At 46.4% G+C, this 12870-nt stretch overlaps 1 protein-coding gene across 2 annotated transcripts in view; it reads left to right on the top strand.

Moving 5' to 3' along the window:
• Positions 1-12815, top strand: part of LOC111152717 (RCC1 domain containing 1) — a 22446-nt gene extending 9631 nt beyond the window's left edge. For both annotated transcript variants that reach the window (XM_022511298.1, XM_022511295.1), the window contains 2 exons: positions 2923-3038; positions 12796-12815. In XM_022511298.1, coding sequence (XP_022367006.1) covers positions 2923-2939 — 17 coding nt within the window. In that variant the 3' untranslated portion in view covers positions 2940-3038; positions 12796-12815. The remainder of the gene's footprint in view (positions 1-2922; positions 3039-12795) is intronic.
• The last annotated feature ends 55 nt before the right edge of the window (positions 12816-12870 follow it).

Genomic DNA, 12870 nt, shown 5'->3' with positions numbered 1-12870 from the left:
AAGTAGACGGAGAGGCAGGCAGAGAGAGAGAGAGAGAGAGAGAGAGAGGGAAGCAGGCTCCCCGCTGAGCAGAGAGCCCGATGCGGAACTCGATCCCAGGACCCTGAGATCATGACCTGAGCCGAAGGCAGAGGCTTAACCCACTAAGCCACCCAGGCGCCCCTAGAAATGCATCTTTTTTTGTGTATACTGACTTTGTATCCTCTTCCTCTGCTGAATTCATTTACTCCAACAGTTTCTTTGTGGATGCCAGGATTTTCTATATGTAAGGTCATAGTCTCCGCAGACAGATGGTTTTACTTCTTTTCTTCCGATATGAATGCTACTTATTTTGCTGCCTCATGGCTCTGACTAGGACTTCCAATATTGTGCTAGATAGAAGTGGTGAGAGTGGGCGTCCTTGTCTTGTTCCTGAACTTAAAGGAAACGTTTTCAGTGTTTCACCATTCACTATTATGTTTGCTTTGGGTTTTCTATATATAGCTTTTATTATGGGGAAGTAGTTTCCTTCCTATTTTATTGAGTGTTTGTATCATGAAAGGGTATTGAATTTTGTCAGATGCTTTTTCTGCATTGATTGAGGTGATCATGTGGGGTTTTTTCCCCTTCATATTGTTCATGTGGTGTATTACATCGATCGTTCTGGTACTCCAAGAATAAATCCCCTTTGGTTATGGTGTGTAATCCTTTTAAAATGCTGCTCAGTTCTGTTTGCTTGTATTTTGCTGAGGATTTTTGCATCCATGTTCAAAAGGGATATTGGTCTGTAGTTACCTTGTAATATCTTTGTCTGGCTTTGATGTCATTGTTATGCTAGCTTCATAGAACAAGTTGGGAAGCATTCCCCCCTCTTAAATATTCTGGAAAAATTTGAGAAGTACTGGTAGTAGTTCTTTAAATGTTTGGTAGAATTCACCAGGGAAGTCTTCAGGTCCTGGGCTTTTCTTCGTTGGGTGATTTTTGATTACTGATTTAATCTTCTTAGTAGTTATAGTAAGTTATAGTAATTCAGATTGTTCGTGATTTAGTCTCTATAGGTTTTGTGTTTCTAGGAGTTTTTCCATTTCATCGAGGTTATCCAATTTGTTAGCATACAATTTTTCATAGTACTCTTAAAATCTCGTTCATTTCCGTAGAATCAGTGGTAATGTCCCCACTTTCATTTCTGAGTTTAGGCATTTGAGTCTTCTTTTTCCCTTAGTCCATCCGGCTAAAAGTTTGTCAATATTATTCATCTTTTCAGAGAACCAGCTTCTGGTTCCATTGGTTTTTCCCTGTTGTCTTTCAATTCTCAATTCATTTATCTGTGCTATGCTCTTTACTATTTCCTTCCTTCTGCTAGCTTTGGCTTCAGTTCTTTTTTTCTTTTTTCTAGTTAAGTTTAATTAGATTGTTGACTTCAGATCTTTCTTGTTTTTATTTTTTGTTTTTTAAAGACATTATTTACTTATTTGTGAGAGAGCATGGGCAAGCAAGAGAGTGAGAGAGAATATGAGCAGGGGGGAGGCGTGGAGGGACAGAGGGAGAAACATGACCTAAGCCAAAGGCAGATGCCTCCTGAGCCACCCAGGTGCCCCTCTTTCTTGATTTTAAAGATTTTATTTATTTATTTGGCAGAGAGAGACACAGCGAGAGAGGAACACAAGTGGGGGAGTGGGAGAGGCAGAAGCAGGCTCTCCGCTGAGCAGTGAGTCCGATGTGGTGCTTGATCCCAGGATCCTGGCATCATAACCTGAGCCGAAGGCCGACGCGCTTAATGACTGAGCCACCCAGTCACGCCTCTTTCTTGATTTTAATTGGGAGTATTTATAGCTATAAATTATCCCCTTAGCACCACTTTTTCTGCGGCCCATGCGTTTTGGAATGTTCTTTTTCATTTTCATTAGTCTCTGTATTCTAATTTACCCCGTGGTTTCTTCTTTGATCCATTGGTTGCTTGAAATGTATCGTTTGATTTCCTCAATATTGTGAATTTTCAGTTTTCTTTGTACTGATTTCTAATTTCATCCTGCTGTGGTCAGAGAGGATGATGTGTATGATATCTTTATTTTTAATAAGTTTTTAACTTTAACTCTAGGATAGTTAACACACAGTGGAGTACGAGTTTTGGGTGTTCGGTGTGGCGACTGAGCAATTCCATCCATTACTCGTGCTGGTCCTGATACCTGATAGGCGCACTCTTAATCCCCTTCACCTGTTGCACACCCCCCTCCCGCCTACCATGATAACCACCTGTTTGCTTGTTCTCTACAGTTAAGAGTCACTTTCTTAGTCTTTTTTTTTTTCTTTTGGCTCTTTTGTTTCTTAAAATCCACATATGAGTGAATCCTGTGGGATTTGTCTTCCTCTGAAGGACTTAGGTCACTTAGCCTGGTGCTGTCTAGCTCCATCCATGTTGTTGCACATGGCAGGATTTCATTCTTTTCGTGGCTGAGTAATATTCCATTCCATATACCCCCCCCAGTCTTCTTTATCCATTCATCTATCATTGGACCCTCGGGCTTTTGTAAATAATGCCACTGTACACATAGGGGTGCATATATCCCTTTAAATTCATGGTTTTAGGGGCACCTGGGTGGCTCAGTGGGTTAAGGCCTCTGCCTTCGGCTCAGGTCGTGGTCCCGGGGTCCTGGAATCGAGCCCCGCATCGGGCTCTCTGCTCAGCAGGGAGCCTGCTTCCTCCTCTCTCTCTCTGCCTGCCTCTTGCCTACTTGTGATCTCTATCTGTCAAATAAATAAATAAAATCTTTAAAAAAAAATAAATTCATGGTTTTATATTTTTGGGGTAAATACTCAGTAAGGTAATTCTATTTTTAACTTTTTGAGGACGTTCTCTTTTCCACAGTGGCCGCACCAGTGGAGGGGCTCCTTTTTCACCACATCCTCGCCAACACATGCTGTTTCTTGTCTTTTTGGTTCCAGCCGTGCCGGCGGAATGAGGGGATCTCGTCGTGGTCGTGGCTTGCGTCTCCCCGATGCTGAGTGATGTCGGGCATCTTCTCATGTGACTGTTGGCCATCTGCGCATCGTCTTCGGAGGTAGGTCGTCCTTTAGTTTCATTGCTTGTTTCCTTCATTGTGCGGAAGCTTTTTATTTTAGTGAAGGCCCGGTAGTTTGTTTTTGCTTTCATGTCCCTTGTGTCAGGAGACGTATCTAGAAAAGTGTTCTATGATGTGAGGGACATCACTGCCTGTGCTCCCTCCTGGGACTTTTTTTTTTTTTTTAAAAGATTTTATTCATTTATTTGACAGAGACAGAGAGATCACAAGTAGGCAGAGAGTCAGGCAGAGAGAGAAGGGGAAGCAGGCTCCCCGCTGAGCAGAGAGCCCGATTCGGGTCTCGATCCCAGGACACTGAGATCACGACCTAAGCCGAAGGCAGCGGCCTAATCCACTGAGCCACCCAGGTGCCCCCCTCCTAGGACTTTTATAGTTTCAGGTCTCACATTGAGATCTTTAATCCAGTTTGCATTTATTTTTGTGCGTGGTGAAGGGAAGGGGTCCAGTGGTGGTGGTGTTGTATGTTTCTGTCCAGTTTTCCCATCACCGTTTGTTGATGAGACTTTTTCCCACCGGATATTCTTTTCCTGCTTTGTCAAAGAGTAACTGACCATATCATTGTGGGTTTATTTCTGGGTTTTCCATTCCGTTCCATTGGCCTATGTGTCTGTTTTTGTGCCGGGTCCGTACTTCGGCCTACCACAGCTTCGTAAGATAACCTGACGTCTGGGATTGTCATACCGCTGGTCTGGGTTTGGTTTTCAAGATTGCTCCGGCTAGCCAGGATGATTTGTGGTCCCGTGCAAACTTTAGGCTTGTTCCAGCTCTGTGAGAAATACTGTTGGTATGTTGGTAGGGATCACTGTGTGTGACATCTTTGAGGCTTAATTGGTGGCCCGATACATGGTCTTTTGTGGAGACTGTCCCGTGTGCACCTGAGAAGGGGTGTGCTGCTCCCGGGCAGGGGACCGTGCCCGTGTCTGTCAGATCTAGTTGGTTACAGTGCCACTGAGTCCTCTGTTTCCCGCTGTCTGGTTGTTCTGTCCATTACTGTGGGCGGGTATTGAAGTCTCCAAATGTTGCTGTAGAGCTGTTTCTCCCAGGATCATCCCGGAAGAGAGGAACAGATGAAACCAGAGGGAACCAGAGAGGGAGACAGACCATAAGAGACTTAATCTTAGGAAACAAACTGAGGGTTGCTGGAGGGGAGGGGGAAGGGGATGGGGAACCCGTGTGTTGTAACGAGCACTGGGTGTTCTAGAAGCCTGGTGGATCAGGACCTGTACCCCTGCGACAGATAATACGTCATTGATTGATAAAAAAAACTTTCTCCGTTCAATTCTGTCGGTTTTTGCTTCACATATTTTGAGGGTCTGTCATTAGGTGTGTAAACGCTTGTAATTGTTTTGTTTTCTTGCTCTATGGAGTCGTTGATTATGTCGCGTTCTTTCCTGAGTCCTGTGCCTTTACGATGGCAGGTCCGTTCTGTCCGATACGGGCAGAGCTCCCGCCCGCTTGCTGTCCGTTTGCATGGAACAGCCCCTTCCATCTGGTCACTGTCATCCTGCTTGTCTTGGACCTTAAGTGGGTCCCTTGCAGACAGCATACAGGCGTACGTATGCTTTTATCCATATGCCAATTGCTGTCTTTTTTTTTTTTTTTAAGATTTTGTTTATTTGAGAGAGAAAGCAAGAGCGAGGGGGAGGGGCAGATGGACAAGCAGGCTCCCCACTGAGCTGGGAGGCCAAAGAGGGACTCGATCCCAGGACCCTGAGATCATGACCCGAGCCAAGGCAGACGCCCAACCAACTGAGCCACCCAGACGCCCCGCAATCACTGTCTTTTGATTAGAGAATTTAACCCATTTCCACTGAAAGTAATTACTGATGAGGAGGGACTTATTTCTGTCATTGTGCTATTTGTCTTCTCTCCACACTATCACTTTTTTGTCCCTTATTTCCTGCATTCCTTCTTTTGTGTTTAGGGTGATTTTTTTTTTTTAATATTTATTTATTTGACAGAGAGAGACATAGCAAAAGAGGGAACATAAGCAGGGGGAGCGGGGGAGGGGGAAGCAGGCTCCCCGCTGAGCAGGGAGCCCGATGCTGGGCTGGATCCCAGGACCCTGGGATCACGACCTGAGCTGAAGGCAGAGGCTTTAACCCACTGGGCCACCCAGGCGCCTTAGGGTGATTTTTTTGTAGTGAAATGTTTAAATCTCTTCTTCATGTCCATTTGTGTGACTTTATAGCTATTTCTTTGGTGGCTCCTGTGGGGATTACATTTAATATCAAAATTACAACAATCTAATTTGAATTTATAGCAGCTTAACTTTAGTAACATAGAAGAACTCTGCTCCTTTATAGTTCTGTCCCCACCACTTTGTTGTCAGGGTCCTAAAATTACATCTTTATACAACATGTGCCTAGAACATAAGCTAATAATTCTTTTAAATGCATTAGTCTCCCAAATCCTGTAGAAAATAAGATTTGGAGTTAACAAACTGAAGGTACAGTGAAACTACCTTTTACATTAATAATTGTTTTTCTTGGGGCGCCTGGGTGGCTCAGTGGGTTAACCCTCTGTCTTCAGCTCGGGTCATGATATCAGGGTCCTGGGATCGAGCCCTGCATTGGGCTCTCTGCTCAGCGGGGAGCCTGCTTCCCCCTCTCCCACCCCTGCTGCTGTGTTCCCTCTCTGTCTGTCTCTCTTTCTCTCTCTGTCAAACAAATAAAAATTTAATTTATTTAAAAAAAAAGAAGAAGAAGACTGTTGTTTTAAAGTCTGCCCGGGGCACCTGGGTGGCTCAGTCTGTTAAGCATCTGCCTTCGGCTCATGGTCTTGGGGTCCTGGGATTGAGCCCCGCATCAGGCTCCCCGCTCAGTGGGAAGCCTTCCTCTCCCTCTAACCCTCCTCCTTCTCTCTCAAGTAAATAAACAATCTTTTTTAAAAAATAGACTTTGTCAAATATGCCGGTCATTAAACTTTTCAGGGACAGAGCCTTTATTTTTTTCCTTTGATTGGCCATAGTTTCCTATTTCTCTGTATACCTTGTGACTTCTTGTTGAGCATGTGGTAATTCTGGAAGTTGGATTCTCCCCTCTTTCCAAGGATTGCTTTTTTTTGTTATTTTTGTTTTCTTTTTGATGTAAGTGGTCTCTACCAGGAATCAGCCTGAGGTGTAAACTTTGTCTTCTTATGTCTTTTCTAAGCCTTTCCTTGGGCTTGGCCATTCCTTTCTGGTTTTCCCCACATATGCAGAAGTTTTGGAATATGCCAGGCTTTTTTTTTTTTTTTTAAAGATGTATTTGTTTTTTGAGAGAGTGCGCTTGTGCGGTGGCAGGGGAGGGGCAGAGAGAAAAGGAGAGAGGATCTCAAGCAGATCCCCCGCTGAGGGCAGGCCCCCCCCCCATAGCAGGCTCCGTCTCATGACCCTGAGATCACCCACGACCTGAGCCAAAATCAAAGAGTCTGACCTTCAACTGACCGCATCACCCAGATGCCCCCAGTGTGCCAGTCTTTAATGTCTGGCTCCCCCTGAAAGGCGAAAAGTGAGAAATGAAGGGGGAACTGAAAGGCACGGACCCTTTAAATCTCCTGGAAGGCACTTGAACCAGAGTGGGGACAGGCTTGGAATAGTACAGGGACATGCCATGACCCTGGCTGCCTGCCTTTCTGCGCCTCTGTGATCAGAGCAGCAGCCAGAGCACAGACGCCTGCTGTCTGGAGGGCAGGTTCCTTTCTCCCACCCGGACTCTTAGAAGCCGTGTGCCCGCTGCCTGGGGAGGATGTGGACGGCCGCTGTGGGGTGGCGGAGCGTGGGGGCCAGGCGGCTGCTACGGTGCGGAGCTGAACCTGCCGCAAGTTCATCACCATTTTCACCATCCACGCCTTCCCCTGCAAGCGGCAGGCCTTCGGCAAACTCGAGTTCCCGAACGGTCACATCCAGCAGGTTGGGCGGCACCGTCGTTGTCCAGGGGTGGACACGGGGACGGCCTACTCTGCCCTTTCCCAGAATCCTCTCCCGTGGTCATTCTTGTTTCTGGTTGTTGGTCACACACCGTGTGCATGTGTCCAGGTTCATCTGCAGAATTCGGAGTAGAACTGGTGACCGAGCTGTCTTACCAGAGGACTGTGTAGCCGCCCCCCGCCCTGCAGTGTGGGGTTCGTAGTGGCTCAGATGCCAGCGGACAGGCGGCGGTCTCCATCCTGGTCCCCCCGCTACTGGCGAGGCTGGGCGGCTTTTCATTTATTTATTGGCCATTTGGAGTGTTTCTGTTTTAAAGAGCCTGTTTCAGCTTTTGTAGTGATTTGTGTTCTTCATGTATGTTAGGTACAAGTTCCTCATGGGTACGTGTGGAGACTGCTCTCTGCCCCGCTGGCTCTTCAGTCTGTGTGGTATGTTTGGTTTCACCAGTTTGTGTTAAACGTAACCCTGTGCCTGGTAATGCTCAGCGTGTTTTGCGAATAACTTACTTTGATCAACAGAAGTGCTTACTACCGGCTTTATCAGCGTTTCCCTTTACGGTTAATGGGTGTGTGTGCACTTATGTGACTGAAGAAATTTTGGGGCGCCTGGGTGGCTCAATCATTTCAGCGGCTGCCTTCGGCTCAGGTCATGATCTCGGGGTTCTGGGATCGAGCCCCGCATGGGGCTCTCTGCTCAGCGGGGAGCCTGCTTCCCCCTCTCCTTCTGCCTGCCTCTGCCTACTTGTGATCTCTTTTTCTGTCAAATAAATAAAATCTTAAAAAAAGAAAAATTTTTCCTGACTGTGGTGTCTACTTTTTTTTTCTTGTGGTAAAATATACTTAACATAAAATCTACCATTCAGCCATTTTTAAGTGTATAGTCCCGTGGTATTAGGTACATTCACATTGACTTTAATTCTCTACGGAAATTCTATACCCATTTAACACCAAGTCCCCAACCCCCGCCACACACAGCCACCCCCAGCAACCATCATTCTACCCTCTACCTAATCTGTATCTTTTTTCAAGCAGCTAAGCCTTATGTCCACACCCAGTGACTGGAGATGGCACCATTATCTTGTACCTGGGTTCTGTATGTATTCGTGTCTGTTTCTAGACTTTCTATTCTGATCTGCTCGTCCGCACCACATTGCATTGTAGATGCGCTATAGGATATTTTGTTCTTTTTTTTTTTTTTTTAAGATTTTATTTACTTATTTGACAGAGATCACAAGTAGGCAGAGAGGCAGGCAGAGCGAGACGGGGGGGAAGCAGGCTCTCACACAGGGCTCGATCCCAGGACCCTGAGACCATGACCCGAGCTAAAGGCAGAGGCTTAACCCACTGAGCCACCCCAGCGCTCCAGGACATTTTGTCCTGATAGGGCTTGCACCCCTCCCCCGGTTGTTTCCTTTGACTATTTTGGGAGTTTTAAAATATATTCCGGGGGCGCCTGGGTGGCTCAGTGGATTAAAAAGCCTCTGCTTTCGGCTCGGGTCATGGTCCCAGGGTCCTGGGATCGAGCCCCGCATGGGGCTCTCTGCTCAGCGGGGAGCCTGCTTCCCCCTCTCTCTCTCTCTCTGCCTACTTGTGATCTCTGTCAAATAAAATAAATAAAATCTTAAAAAAAAATAAAATAAAAATATATATATATATTCCGGATACAGGCCTCCTTTCATCAGATACGGGACTTGCAAACGCTTAGTCCGAGTTGGTAGCCCGCCTCTTCCATCTCTGAACAGTATCTTGTGCAAAGCCAAGTCTTAAAAGTGGCTCCAGTCTGACTTGCCATTGTTTCCTTTTATGGATGCTTTTGATGTCCTAAGAACTCTGCCCAACCGAATACCATGAGTATTTTCTGTTCTAAAATAAATACTGGTTTGGATTTTATGTTTAGGTCTTTGATCTAAGTTTTGCCTTGGGAGGAGCGAGGCAAAGGAGAGCCGTTTGGCGTGTGACTCTCGGGTGGCTCAGCAGCATCTGTTGGGAACACGGCCCTGTCTTGCCTTCGCGCCTTCTCCAGGAACCATTTCACCACGGTTTTGTGGGTCTTCGTAGACTCGCTGGTTTTTCTTGTCTTTTTTTTTTTTTTTTTTAAAGATTTTATGTATTTATTTGACAGAGATCACAAGTAGGCAGAGAAGCAGGCAGAGAGAGAGGAGGAAGCAGGCTCCCCGCTGAGCAGAGAGCCCAATGCGGGGCTTGATCCCAGGACCCTGAGATCATGACCTGAGCCGAAGGCAGAGGCTTAACCCACTGAGCCACCCAGGCGCCCACAGACTCACTGTTCTGTTCACTGACCTGTTTCTGTCCTTTCACCAATCAACGCTGCTTTGCCTTGGTTGCGGGAGCCGTAGAACTAGCCTCAAATTAGACGGGGGATTCCTCCGAGTTGGTTCTTTTAAAAATTCTTGGGCTTTTCTAGTTTCTGTTTCCATATAACGGAGGCTAACATGTTTGTATCTACCAAAAACATTCCGGTGGGATTTTGAATGGAACCACCTTAGATGTACAGATCGCCTGGGGGAGAACAGATGTTCCCCTCCAAGGGCATCGTGTATCTACTCAGGCTTTTCTCTTTCATCAGTGTCCTGCAGTTTTCCGCAGATGCTAATATGAGTTTTGATTTATACCTAAGTCTAGTTTGTTGTTTTGGAGTTATTTTAAGTGCTGTTTTCCGAATTTTAGTTTCCGATTGTTGATTGCTAGTGTTTCCAAATGAGGTTGATTTTGTAGGTTAACCTGGTGTTACATGGCCTTGCTAGACCAATGGGAGTGTTTTGTAAGTTCCTTGGAATCCATACACTCATGATGTCTGTGAATGAAGATAGTTTAATGTCTTCGTTCCAGTCTGTGCGTCGTGTCTTTCTTCCTGCCGTGTTGCACTGGTTCGGAGTTCCGGGATCGTATTCCACAGGCGTAGAGAGAGTAGACCGCTTGCTTGTGAGCTCCGGGGGAAGGCACGCAGCCTTGAGTCATCGTGTGTTACCTGTGAGTTGACTTTGGTAGATGCCATTCATTAGTTTAAGGAACATTCTTTTTTCCCCTAATTTTCTGGAAGTTTTTTTTTTTTTTTTTTTAATTCTAGGTAAAGTTTATTTTCATTTAGTAAGTCTCTATAAGCTGTAAGCCTCTATGCTTGATTCTTTGAGCCTCCGGGAGAGTCTGTCCCTGCTAATTTACAGAGGACACGGGACTTAAAGGATGCAGTAGAGACCCCCAGCGCGACCCCTAGTGGCCATTCTTTTTTTTTTTTTAAGATTTTTTATTTATTTATGTGACAGAGATCACAAGTAGGCAGAGAGGCAGACAGAGAGGGAAGGGGGAAGCAGGCTCCCTGCTGAGCAGAGAGCCCGCCCGATGTGCAGCTCGATCCCAGGACCCTGAGATCACGACCTGAGCCGAAGGCAGAGGCTTTAACCCACTGAGCCACCCAGGCGCCCCCCTAGTGGCCATTCTTTAGCAGCTTTGGGACTCTGCATATGGCTGTACCCATAGCGGAGCTTTGTTACAGGGACACAGTAAGGGTACAGAGCTGGGTCGTAAGGGAGACGAACACAGGCAAAGCCTGACAGAACCCACGTGCAGGCTTACTTGGGCTTCCTCCCTCACAGGAGGGCTCACCCAGAACCCACCCTTCCAGCAGTGAAAATACAGCAATGTCTGTGCAGGCCTTCTGCCCCCGGGAAGCCCATTTAGAGACTCAGCACGCAATGTTTATGGGCGGCTGTCGCATCGGCACCCTTTGCTTACCCTGTACGGAATTCCCAGCGGGGGAGCAAATGTTCAGCCTAAGACATAGCGCCCCACACCAGCAGTCTAGGCACAGCGAGCCACCCCTAATGCTGGAGACTCTCTGAGCGCCAGATTCCCAGATGCCAGCCAGAGGCTGACCTTGCAAGCATACATTTCTAAGCTGGCAGTCTCAGTCCTGCTATGCTTTTTTTCTTGTCTTTTTTAAAAAATTAACATATAATGTACTATTTGCCCCAGGGGTACAGGTCTGTGAATCGTCAGGCTTACATTCTTCACAGCACTCACCATAGCACATACCCTCCCCAATGTTCTGGAAGGTTTTTTTTGTTTTTTGTTTTTAGATTTTATTTATTTGACACAGAGAGAGCACAAGTAGGCAGAGAGGCAGGCAGAGGGAGAGGGAGAAGCAGGCTCCCTGCTGAGCAAGGAGCCCGATGTGGGGCTTGATCCCAGGACCCTGGAATCATGACGTGAGCCAAAGGCAACTGCTTAACCAACTGAGCCACCCAGGCACCCCGTTCTGGAAGTTTTTATCATGACTTTGTCAAATGCTTTTCTGCATCAATTGATAGGATCGTGTGGATTTTCTTCTTTGGTTTATCAATATGGTAGATTACAGTGATAGAATTTGAAAATTATACTGTTTGCATACCGTGGAATTCACCGTGTTAAGCTACACAACCGAGTGGTTTTTAGTACATTCTCAATGGTGTGCAACAGCCATCGCCACAATCTAGTTTCAGAACATTCTCCTAAGCCCCCAAAGCAACCACGCCCATTACCGCTAGCCCCTGGATCACCGCTCTCCTTTCCTATTTCAAAGATTTGCCTATTCTAGATGTTTCACATAAATGGGATCATACAACGTACGGCTTTCCGTGTCGGGGTTCTTTGACTTAGCGCAGCATTTTCAAGGTTCGTCTCTGTTGTCGCGTGTGTTCCTACCACGGCTGCGCGGTGTTGCGGGGATAGACTCGTTTATCCTTCCGCCAGCGGATGAACAGTTGAATGATTTCTGCTTTTTTGCTGTTACGAATAGTGTGGTAAGCGGTCATACATGCATTTGTGTGTGGACATGTTCCAATCGGATATTAATACCTGGGAGTGAGGGTTGCCTGGGTAGCTCGGTTAAATGTCTGACTTCGGCTTGGGTTCTGATCTTGGGATCCCGAGTTTGGAGACCTGCGTCCCTGCCTTTGCCCCTGCCGAGGCTCGTGCTTGCTCGCTGTTGAATAAAACCCTCCCTGAGCAGGGAGCCTGATGCGGGGCTCGATCCCAGGACCCTGAGATCATGACCTGAGCTGAAGGCAGAGGCTTAACCCACTGAGCCACCCAGGCGCCTCAGTATTTTCATTTTTGTTCAGTTCAAAATATCTGTGAATTTCACTCGAAACTTTCTTTTTAAAGATTGTATTTGGACATTTTCTGAAAGGGTTTTTGGCTGCTGTGGTTTAATTCCTTTCTGGTCAGAGAACATTTTGATCACTTAAATTTTTTAAAAATGTGGGATGCCTGGGTGGCTCTGGCGTCCGTCCAACTCTTGCTTTTGGGTCAGATCGTGACCTCATGGGTTGAGATCGAGCCCCGCTTTGGTCTCCACGCTCAAGGGGGAGTCTGCTTGGGGATTCTCCCTGTGCCCCTCTGTGCACACAGGCTCTTGGGAGAAGTCTTTAAATTAAAAAAAAAAATGTGCTACAGTTTATGACCCAGAATGTGGCCTATTTTGGTGACTATTCCATATGCACTTTACAAAAGAACATGTTTTTTTTTCCCCTTTTGTTTCTTTTGCGGTTGCTGGGCGGCGGTCTGCAGCCAGGCCCGGCTGGTTAGTGGTGGGATCAGTTTCTTCTAGAGCCTTTACTATTTTTTATCTGGTAGATTTGTCCATTTTTTCCTATCAGTTCTGTCAGTTTTTGCTTTGTGCATGTTGAAGCTGTTTTAGGTGCATAAACATTGAGAACTGGGAGGTCACTGAAAATGGTGTAGAAGTCCCAGGCTCTGCCTTTCACAAGAGCAGCTAATGAACTGGCAGAAACTGGCAGAGTCCTCCTTTTTTTTTTTTTTTTTTAAGATTTTATTTATTTGATTGAGACACAGTGAGAGAGAGAGGGAGAAGCAGGCTTCCCACCCGGCAGAGAGCCTGATG

Source organism: Enhydra lutris, unplaced genomic scaffold (genome assembly GCF_002288905.1).
Source record: "Enhydra lutris kenyoni isolate GAN:26980312 unplaced genomic scaffold, ASM228890v2 scaffoldscaffold29, whole genome shotgun sequence".
Classification (NCBI taxonomy): Eukaryota; Metazoa; Chordata; class Mammalia; order Carnivora; family Mustelidae; genus Enhydra; species Enhydra lutris.
Note: the sequence above shows the minus strand (reverse complement) of the source record. Positions and strands in the feature narration are given on the sequence as shown.